Source organism: Zingiber officinale, chromosome 6A (genome assembly GCF_018446385.1).
Source record: "Zingiber officinale cultivar Zhangliang chromosome 6A, Zo_v1.1, whole genome shotgun sequence".
In the NCBI taxonomy this organism is placed as follows: domain Eukaryota; kingdom Viridiplantae; phylum Streptophyta; class Magnoliopsida; order Zingiberales; family Zingiberaceae; genus Zingiber; species Zingiber officinale.
The window spans coordinates 16,026,803-16,037,608 of NC_055997.1; the positions used below are offsets into that span (position 1 = coordinate 16,026,803).

Sequence of the window (10,806 nt, forward strand, 5' to 3'; positions counted from 1 at the left end):
TTTTTAAATAATGTTATCTAATAATCTGTTTTTGCATGTATGCTGTAGGATTGGTCTTGTTGAGATACTTCTTGGCCTTCTTGATTGGAGAGCTGGTGGACGACATGGATTGAGTGCAGAAATGAAGTGGAGTGAAACTGATGCTTCAGTTGCTCGAGTACTTGTAGTAGAGGTTTGGTTGCTGAAAGCCCTGTGTCATTTTGTTGATATCTGAGTGTTCCTCTGCAGGAAGGGGCCATTTGGTTGCCTGCATATAGCATCTGCATCAAATGGCCTATTTCTGCCCTGTTATCTACAAATGGATCTGCCATTCAAAATGGTAGCAGATTCTATTTGCAATCTGCAACTAATCTAAAAATATCTTAAGGATAAAGTATCATAAAAAATAAATAGAAAAAATGTATATATATATCCTACATCCTAATTTGGTTGTAATTAAAATACAAGAAAGATATAGTATCTAATACAAATTTTGAATAAAAAGTGTTTAATTTTTCTAATATTAAACTAAAATAATTAAAGTACATTCCAAAAATATATATTGATTTGTATTGTGTAGGAGGATTCATATAGCCGACTCCACATAGTGGATAAATGCTTGGTTGCCGTTGTTCTAGTATTGCAAAAATTATATCATGCATCTAAAACAATTATAATGGACTTACAGTTGTGTTATTTAAAAAATTGTTTTACAAAATCGCAATGGCATTTGCAGAAAATCAGACAGCTTAACTTCATATGCCATTTGCTTATGGTTGCTGATTGCATACATAACCAGTTACAAGGCAATCAAATACTCTGGAAGTTACACATTTTTGACCTTATAATAATTTTGGATGCAGCTGAAACCACTATAACTACTTAGGTTTGACTTTGCACCTATAATCTTTTAACTAAAGGATCGTTGAGAGTCATCAGATCCTGCTTATATTTTGTATCAACTTCCACTGGTGGAAGTTCAAATGTTCAAAACTTCAACAAGCGTTTGAACAGAAAAAATAAATATACTGGGATGTTGTTATTGGCAAAGAATGTAGACAGAACATTCTCACGCTTTAATACTAGCCAATTTTACTCAAATCATTTCATGGTTCTATTTATATATCAGGGGAACAATATAAGTTGTACACCGATTTCACATGCCACTTGCTTCTGTAGATTCCAAGTCTTAATAACAAATATTTTTGCGATACAAGAGAACTGATGTCTAATTGAAATTTGATACTTTGATTTGTGTGATTTGATCCAGGTTTTGCATGCTTTTGCCACTGAAGGTGCCCATTGCTCTAGAATTCGAGAAATCTTAGATGGTTCTGATGTAAGTTCACTTATCTATTTGTCAATATTTCACTTTACCATTTACTCTTTTTTTATACAACATTCTACACTTTCGTAATGTCCCGTAGGGCTACCAGGATAACTCTCTCTCTCTCTCTCTCTCTCTCTATATATATATATATAGTCTGTGTTACTTGGACTCTGGTACGAGTATTGACATGGGTATGTAATTGAATGTCTGACATGGCTATTTTTAGAATTTTTTACAAGTGATTGATAGAAATGTTAAGTGTCCACTTGGAGTGAATATATCCAAGTGTTGGGTAGCCAATATGGGTGTATGGATGAGGTAGATGAAGAGCCCTGCATATCAAAATGTTTATAGTAATATTCTTCACTCTCATTTCCCATGGTACAACAAAGTTTCTCATTCTTTCAATACCAGCGTATTATGAGATTTAGGAATGCAATTGTAATCTCTCAGTTGTATATAAGGCAAAATGAACCAGTCGTGGATGCTTGAGTTGATATACCATGGTGATGGTCTTGTGGTAAGGATCTTAATTAGGTGCTGGCATGTTTCAACAACTGCAAATCATCCAATATCCATGTGTGAATTTAAGACCCTTCTATGTCAACAAAGACATCAGTTCTGTTTTCTGATGCCTGCTAAAAGGGATTACTGTAGGTTTTATCACCAAATATTTGCAACAAATTTTGAACTACTAGAATATTTAAAATTAGTAGAGGGAAGAGACTGATCCTGAGTTGGAGCTTGATCAATAGTTTTATCAACGGTGTTGTGTAATAACCTTCAATCAAAACTTCTGTTACATTGGTCAGAAGGAGATGCATTTTTTGTCCAAAGCTGCATGATTTCTGTTCCTTCATGTATTGAAGCACATTAGCAGGCAAAGAAAAGAATATGTATTCTCCTATTCTAGATTGGTAGACGCCTCATTCAAAAGTTGAAAAAAGTTGTATGTATTGGTCACTTGGTGTGAGTAGATAGCATCTCAATGGTTGAATAGCTGTTTGAAAGCCTAGAATATGTATTATAAGTACCTAGATACATATTCGACATTGACAGTTGGCACTTGGCAGTATATCAATGAGTGATCTTTGAAAGGTATTCCAAAGTTCATAGATACTTCCAAGATGTAAACATATAAACAAAAATTGACTCTAGAAGTTATTTGAAGCTGCCACTATTTTCCAACCTTACAGATTGGCAGTTTTGCTTGAATACTTGTGGACAAAGGATACAAAACCAATATTTTGACAAGGTCCAGAAGGAAGATGCTTGTGAAACATAAATCTATAAAATTAAGCTGGAAACTTTCAGGTGTTAATTTATTTTTCCATCCATTGCTATCAAATCACGGAAAGGTATAGCTACACACAATATTGATGGTTGCAAGATGAACTAGGCAGTTTCTATAGTTCGTGGGAATGTGATGGTTTCAATCTTGAGCAATGCAATTAATGTTGGTACAAGTTGATGCCATTTTACATGACTAGGAAAGGAGAGGAAGATGTGGTGATCAAAGAGGCAGTGTGGCATCATGAAAACCCATTTCATGAAAAAAGTATCATATATAGTATATTGTTGAGGTCTGCAAGAAGCCACAAGGCCCTCCCCCATACATTTTGCCTTGTTTTGTTGACTTCTTATGTTTTTTTCACCCTAGCAGAGATGGTGTCTGACCTTGCTTGTTCTCTTTGACTTGGTGCCTTGATTTGGCAATATTCACCCTCTATATATTGTTGGGGTTGCAAGGTTGCAAACATAGTCCCACATTGAAAACACATGGAAAAGATCATGGGTTTATAAGAGAAAGATATCTCCATTGGCATGAGGCCTTTTGGGGAGAGCCCAAGAGCAAAACCATGAGGGCTTAGGCCCAAAGTGGACAATATCATGCTATTGTGGAGATATCTAAATTCTTTTCGATCCTACAATTGGTATCAGAGCCCGAACTGCCAGAAGGTTTAACCGCCGACTGTGCACAAGAGCTATGGTCTGATTGAGCCATGTGAGTACAATATTGACCTCGAACAAAGAAAGTGGGGGCTCCTATATTCGGATCAAAAGGACCAGACACCAGGCAAGAAGTCCTAGTTGCGACTAGGCAAGGAAGTCCTAGTAGGTCGGGTGGACCGAGGGGCAAGAAGACCTGGTGGGTCGAGGATCAGACGTGGGAAGCCTATGGTCCTTTGTTTGAGGGGGGGATTGTTGGGGTTGCAAGGTTGCAAACATAGTCCCATATTGGAAACACATGGGAAAGATCATGGGTTTATAAGAGAAAAGATAATTCCATTGGCATGAGGCCTTTTGGGTAAAGCCCAAGAGCAAAACCATGAGGGCTTAGGGCCCAAAGTGGACAATATCATGTCATTGTGGAGATATCTAAATTCTTTTCGATCCTACAATATATTGTTGGGGTTGCAAGGTTGCAAACATAGTCCCATATTGGAAACACATGGGAAAGATCATGGGTTTATAAGAGAAAAGATATCTCCATTGGCATGAGGCCTCTTGGGTAAAGCCCAAGAGCAAAACCATGAGGGCTTAGGGCCCAAAGTGGACAATATCATGTCATTGTGGAGATATCTAAATTCTTTTCGATCCTACAATTGGTGAAGGTTTAACCGCCGACTGTGCACAAGAGCTATGGTCTGATTGAACCATGTGAGTACAATATTGACCTCGAACAAAGAAAGTGGGGGCTCCTATGTTCGGATCAAGAGGACCAGACACCAGGCAGGAAGTCCTAGTAGGTCGGGTGGACCGAGGGGCAGGAAGTCCTAGTTGGACCAGACACCAGGCAGGAAGTCCTAGTTGCGACTAGGCAAGGAAGTCCTAGTAGGTCGGGTGGACCGAGGGGCAAGAAGACCTGGTGGGTCGAGGATCAGACGTGGGAAGCCCCGGACTGCCAGAAGGTTTAACCGCCGACTGTGCACAAGAGCTATGGTCTGATTGAACCATGTGAGTACAATATTGACCTCGAACAAAGAAAGTGGGGGCTCCTATGTTCGGATCAAGAGGACCAGACACCAGGCAGGAAGTCCTAGTAGGTCGGGTGGACCGAGGGGCAGGAAGTCCTAGTTGGACCAGACACCAGGCAGGAAGTCCTAGTTGCGACTAGGCAAGGAAGTCCTAGTAGGTCGGGTGGACCGAGGGGCAAGAAGACCTGGTGGGTCGAGGATCAGACGTGGGAAGCCTATGGTCCTTTGTTTGAGGGGGGGATTGTTGGGGTTGCAAGGTTGCAAACATAGTCCCACATTGAAAACACATGGAAAAGATCATGGGTTTATAAGAGAAAGATATCTCCATTGGCATGAGGCCTTTTGGGGAGAGCCCAAGAGCAAAACCATGAGGGCTTAGGCCCAAAGTGGACAATATCATGCTATTGTGGAGATATCTAAATTCTTTTCGATCCTACATATATGTGGAAGATTGTGTGAGCGTTTAAATATCTTTAATCTGTTATTCAACGACGATACATCCTCACATAAAGCAAGGAATAGGATTGAAATTTTGTGTGATGCTGGGGTGTCACAGCTGAAATTTTCTATTTTGAGAAAAAACTGTCACGAAACTGGGAAGCATATGCGATGCATACCTCAAACTCTTTGTCCCTCATTGTTGCTCACCATCGGCAGTCACTTGCCATTGACTCACCACTGCTAGTTTTCTTCTCTGCTGCAGGCGACAGCAGAGGAGATCAAGAGAAGACCCCAACAACAGAAAAATTAACCAAACCTAAACCTGTTAACCAGTAACTCATTACGTAATCTAGCAAAGATCAAAGGTGTGAATTTGATCACATTGTGGACAAATATGGAGAAGTTCTAACCATGTTCATGCCCTTCACAATCGCATCAATTACTTACAAGGAATGATTGATTTTACACAGGGTAAAGCAATGTAATTTAGTTGCACAGCACTTGAGACAAAGCAATGGAGTACTAGGCATATTTCCTTCAGTCATCAGCTGTGAACTCCGTGGAGAGGGTGTTAAAACCAACAAACACCCATACCCAATTGGAATCGTCATGCTACTTCTACAAGACAAGATCATCTAGAGAACACTGATATTAAGTAGTTTATCCAGTTTTCTTTTTGAGAGCTCTGAATAGGCTCATCCTGACAAAACTTCTTTTCACCAAAAACTTGTAAATAATCTTTTATGCTGGAATATATTTGCCAAAGAAAATTCTAGCTCACTATGCTGGAAGTGTATCATTTGTTTCTCCTGTTACAGCACTGCTTTCTTTTGCCTAGTTTAAATACCACTAGTCTCCTAGAAATGATTCAAACATATGGCTTATTTCTGTTTTGTGTTTGTATAACATGTGGCTTCTGGATTTTAGCTGATAACATCTGAATAATAGATAACCTTGTTAATTCGAGCCCTACAGGAAAATTAAATCAACTAAATAGCAGAAACTAAAAGTGTTACAGCTTTACAAGGTAGTGGCAAATGAGATCTTGTCTAGGAGAGATTGCTGTAATTGCTTCGTGTTACTTTTATTATGAAAATCAGTTTTATAAGATTTTCTGGAAACTTATTTATCAGCTATCAACTTTAATTTCTGCTTCGTCAGGTATGGAGTGCTTATAAAAATCAAAAGCACGATCTTTTCCTTCCTTCAAATGCCCAGTTCGCTGCTGCCGGTGTTGCTGGGCTCATTGAGAGTTCATCATCAAGATTTACATATGCACTTACTGCTCCACCTTCCCAGTCAATCCCTTCTATTGCAGCTCCAAATTCTAATGAAAGAAACAACCACAGGTCCACATAGAGAGAGACATTTGCTATGGTAGCAATGACTTCCCATCAGAATTACAGTTTTTCCAGCTCCTTTTTGTTACCCCAAATAGTAAATAGTGTACAGCATCTTGATACTTGAAGGAAAGAGTCAAATTTCATTTATTTGGTTGTACAAATTGGCTCCTATCGGTCATTATACCTTGTCTGTCTATATGTAGTCACGGAAATAATTGAGGTTTTTTTTGGTTGGGCCTTGTCAATCATTTTGAGGTGAGGTTGCATTCATGACTGGATAATTTTGAGTTTTTCCTGAGTAATAGAAAAAGATAGCGATAGAAAAACTATTGGTCTGTGTGGGGCTTTGGCGTGCAAAATTTAGTACCAAGTAGCCATCCAAATGCCTTCTTGAGCCATTGTTTAAGGTCTTTCTGTGCACTGTGATTCTGTATTTTCTCATTGAAGAAATCTGCATGATAAAGTTGTTTTTTCATCTTCGCCTTGAATGTATTTCTACTAACGCCTTAGTTTGGCCAGTTCAGTAAAATGTATACTCTAGTGTGGGTCTGTATACTCGGCCAATTATATTTTCTACTATTTGCTCCATTTAGTTTCCAAAACATTCATTCATTCATTCATCTATAGAGCAGTGCCATTATTTGTTTTCTTTTTCATCTTTTGCCAGAGAATAATCTGAAAGGCATGCACCATCTCAACTACTGGAACCTTCTTTTTTGTACTCTTTGCTTATCTCAAATCATCATATTGAGAAAAATATTCACCAAGTCTTCAAATTTTTTCAGAGATATTATCCTGTCAGTTAGGGTTTAATCTAACTTAAGATGAGCCACACACATTTGTTTATTTTTTCAACATTAATAAAAAATTAGAACAAGATAGAAAGGAAGCTGATTATAGCAATGAGCTGAGGATTACACCATGGTGGATGACATCTAAAGGTAATTAAAGAGAGAGTGTGGCCCCTCAGTCTTTTGGCTCTTTTTTTGTTTTTTTCTTTTTCTTTTTCATTTCTTTTTAACTCTGTGGCCTTCATTGTGTGATGTTGGCATGCTTGTCTTCCAAAAGAAAAGACAGGAGGAATCCACGACTAACAAGGTTAACTATCTTTTGAGCATTGACTGAATCTAGTGTCCTTATCTAATCAAGGACTGGGTTAGTTCTTTATCTTTTGTTGAATGAAAATTTGATGTGAATTTTCATGAAGAGCATAAGATTTTATAGAAATAGAGACTAGATGTCCTCTTCCACAATTACTCGCCTACCGATGGTTTTGTAGAAGGGAGAGGCCATTTTAAAAGCAAAGAACAACGCAAACATCACGGTTGGGCCGACAAAGTACCCCACTAGCCCTACCCCAATCGGTCCGTAAGGGTAATCTCAGAAGCACAGCATCAAGGCATCAGCAATCGATCCCTGCAATGTTGACATATTGATCAAATCACAATACTCTTCGTAATTTTTTAAAAACATTTTTATCGTAATTTTTTTTCGCCTTCCGTTCCATTATTTCTCTGTGCGCTATGTACTTCTAGTTTGCTTGATCAAGTTTTGAGAGAAGTTGCTTGTTGGATGGTGATACGGGAAAATTTGGAACCTTTCAGTTGAATATTTCTGGAATGCTGACGGTCAAATGCTACTCGCCTTTTCCATATCAAGTTGAAGATATGTTGGTCAAAGTCAGAGGGTATCAGTATAATCCCGATGAATACCTGATGCTTAGTCAGACGAGAGCAGAGAATATTAGAATGGTAGAAGAAAGAGCCTCCTCTCTCTTTGGATTATCTTTTTTTTTGTAAAAAAAATTAATTCAACTTACGTCCATTGAGTTTAGAGATGACCTCTCCGACCCCAATAAAATTTTGGATTATTAATCCTTGTAATTAAAGGCGGTAGCTACTAAGAACAAAAAGTTAGTGAAGTTGCTCTATAATATTTGCCCCCGTAGAGAACTTCTCGGTGTAGTTCTCTTATACTCTAATGTGAGGACTGAAAATAGGATTAGGAACATGAAATTCTCTTCTATCAATCCGAGCTTGGATAACTAACATTAGCGCAAATTGAGATGATATTAAAGGAGAAAGGGGAACAAAACATGAGCAATCTGGGCCCTTTTTATTATTTTCAACTTTATTTATTAATTTTCACCCCTAAATAATCAACCTTTTGCGTTCCTTCCCTTTGATCTTAGTAATTTACCCTCTCTTTTTTCCCCGAGTAATGGTACATCAACAGTATATTGGTGCAATTTTCCCTGGGTCAAAGATTGATTAGGTTGACTACGTTTGAGTTAACTCAAGCTTGAATCGTGATGTTTGAATTTTGACGTTTGATAATGTATAAAGCTTATAGTTGTAATTGTCTGTTTGGGAAGATTGTTGGTACAATTCTCCTCTAGTCAAGGGTTGACCAGTTTGATGTGAAGAAGAGTCAAGTAGGTCAACGTTGACCAGATACTTGACTAGGAAGTCTAATGGGAAAGTTGACAGAAGATGAATATCCAAGTGGGTCAGTATTGATCGGACATTTGGTTGGGAAATTCTGGTGAGTGAAGTCAGGTGAAAGCCCTAGTGAGTGAAGCTAAGCAGAAAGAAAATCCTGATGAGTGTTGTGAAAGTCTTGGTGAGTGAAGTCAGACATGTGGAAATCCAGGTGGGTCAAGGTTGACTGGAAACCTGATGATTGGAAGTCCAAATAGGTCAAAGGATTGACCAGATATTTGACACAAGGAGAAAATACTAAATGGGTCAAAGGATTGACCAGACACTTAGTGAAGAAGTCCCAACATGTCAAGGTTGACCAGATGCTAGGCAAAGAGGAGTTCTAACAGGTCAAAGTTGACCGGATGTTGGGTAAATGAACCCTAGACTTCGGTTGGAAAGTTAGTATTTAGTAATCGACTAAGTTAGTCGATTACCATAGCTTAAGGGACTAAGGTAATCGCTTAAGCTTGGAATCGTGAGAAAAGCCTCCTAATCGATTAATGTAATCGATTAGAATACCATAAGCAATTAGGGTAATCGCTTATAGTGCCTTCTGCGTCAAAAAGAAGAATCTGTTCGAAGCTTAAGCGATCAGGGCGATCGCTTAAGTTGGATTTCGTGGAAGGCATAGAGAGTTCGGTAAGCGATTAAACAAGAAGGCTTAATCGCTTATGGGACTTCACGCGATTGAACAAAGGGTTGCTAAATCGATCTGTCTAATCAATTCAACAATGCCTAATCGACTAGAGTAGTCGATTAAGGTTGAAAATATAGCCGTTTATATAGGTTGCTGACGTGGTAATCGATTAAGGGGTCTCTTAATTGATGAAAGTGCCAACGATAACCCTAAAAAAGGGTTTTTTGAGCATTGTTCTCAGTAGTGCTTACACGATTATTCTCCACACATTTTGTCGAATCTTAAGCTTTGGAAGATAAGTGTTGTAGCACTTTTCAACTGGTCCAGAGGCATCCACAAGCAACAAGAGATCAAGCAAGAAGATGTCTTGAGTTATATGTTTACATTTACTTCTTGTTTAGAGTTGTATTCTTATTCTTGTGTTGTACAAGGCTTTTTCGCCTCCAATTATTCTGAGAAGGAGTTGTTTTCATAGTGGAGAGTGCGTTATGTATGGATATTTGGATTAGTCACCTCTTCTTGAGGTGGATACCAAGTAAATCTACTTGTTAGCATTGGAGAGCTTGACTTCGATTCTATTCGCTGCAAATCAACATCTACGAAGCAAGCAAATAAGCGCAACAAGCTATTCACCCCCTCTAGCTTCGAAGTATTCCAACAAGTGGTATCAGAGAGAGACTGCTCTTCACCGGAATCATCATTGAAAGAGCAACGAGCTAGAGGAATAAGTTGAAGCCAAATTTTATCAAGTCAAAGACTTCATCACAAGAGCTCAACTTCAAATGAATTTTCAAGATGGACTCGGATTCGACACAAGGACACCTCCACCATTCACATCAACAAGCTTCGATCTTTGAAAATCAAGGATAAAAAATTTCTTGATGGTGGAAATAGAGTAATGGCTTGCTCTAATAGAAGGATTCGAAGCTCCAACAAACGATAAGGGCAAGCTCATTAATAAGAGCAAATGGAGCAATGAGTAAATTCAAAGGTACGAGGCAAATGACAAAGTAATCAAATTATTAGTTAGTTTATTGCCTAGAACTATTGTGTGCAAAATCAGAGATTATAAAGATGCCAAGGAGCTTTGGAGCAAGTTGACAAAAATCCATGAAGAACCCTCCACTACACCAAATCAAGAAGAATCCAAAGAGGGTAATTCATTGGATCACCAAGAAGAAGAAATTGAAGAAGGTTCATCCTCAAGAGAGTGCAATGACAAAAACAAAGGAGTGTACTGTTAGTTTTTGAGGGATGTCCTAAGACAATCGCCTTATGATTTTTACTATTTATTTGATAAATATAGAGTCACTATTTGGGTGCATATTCTTTATGTATATGATTGGATCTTAAACTCACATACTGAATGCCAACAATACATTTCATAGCATGAGAGAACTTGTGATTGAATCATAACTTGTGAGTATCTCTACATATGCAATTATGAATGTATTGGAATATTCTCTAGTTGATGAATTGATGAGTTCGGATATCATCAATTCTAATAGACTAGCACGGGTTATAATCGGTCTAACCAAGCAGCTGTTTCTCACTTGTTGGAGATATTGGAATGCTAAGAGTTAAACGTGGATGCTAGTTATGGTAACTAGTTTAT

The 10,806-nt window shown here is 38.3% G+C and overlaps 1 protein-coding gene across 1 annotated transcript in view; it reads left to right on the top strand.

The window, feature by feature from the left end:
- LOC121995941 (dnaJ homolog subfamily C GRV2-like) overlaps window positions 1-6,546 on the top strand; it is a 33,728-nt gene extending 27,182 nt beyond the window's left edge. Inside the window, exons 21-23 of the mRNA XM_042549724.1 lie at window positions 49-172; window positions 1,250-1,318; window positions 5,890-6,546. Of these exons, the coding sequence (XP_042405658.1) occupies window positions 49-172; window positions 1,250-1,318; window positions 5,890-6,087 (391 nt within the window). The 3' untranslated portion in view covers window positions 6,088-6,546. The remainder of the gene's footprint in view (window positions 1-48; window positions 173-1,249; window positions 1,319-5,889) is intronic.
- The last annotated feature ends 4,260 nt before the right edge of the window (window positions 6,547-10,806 follow it).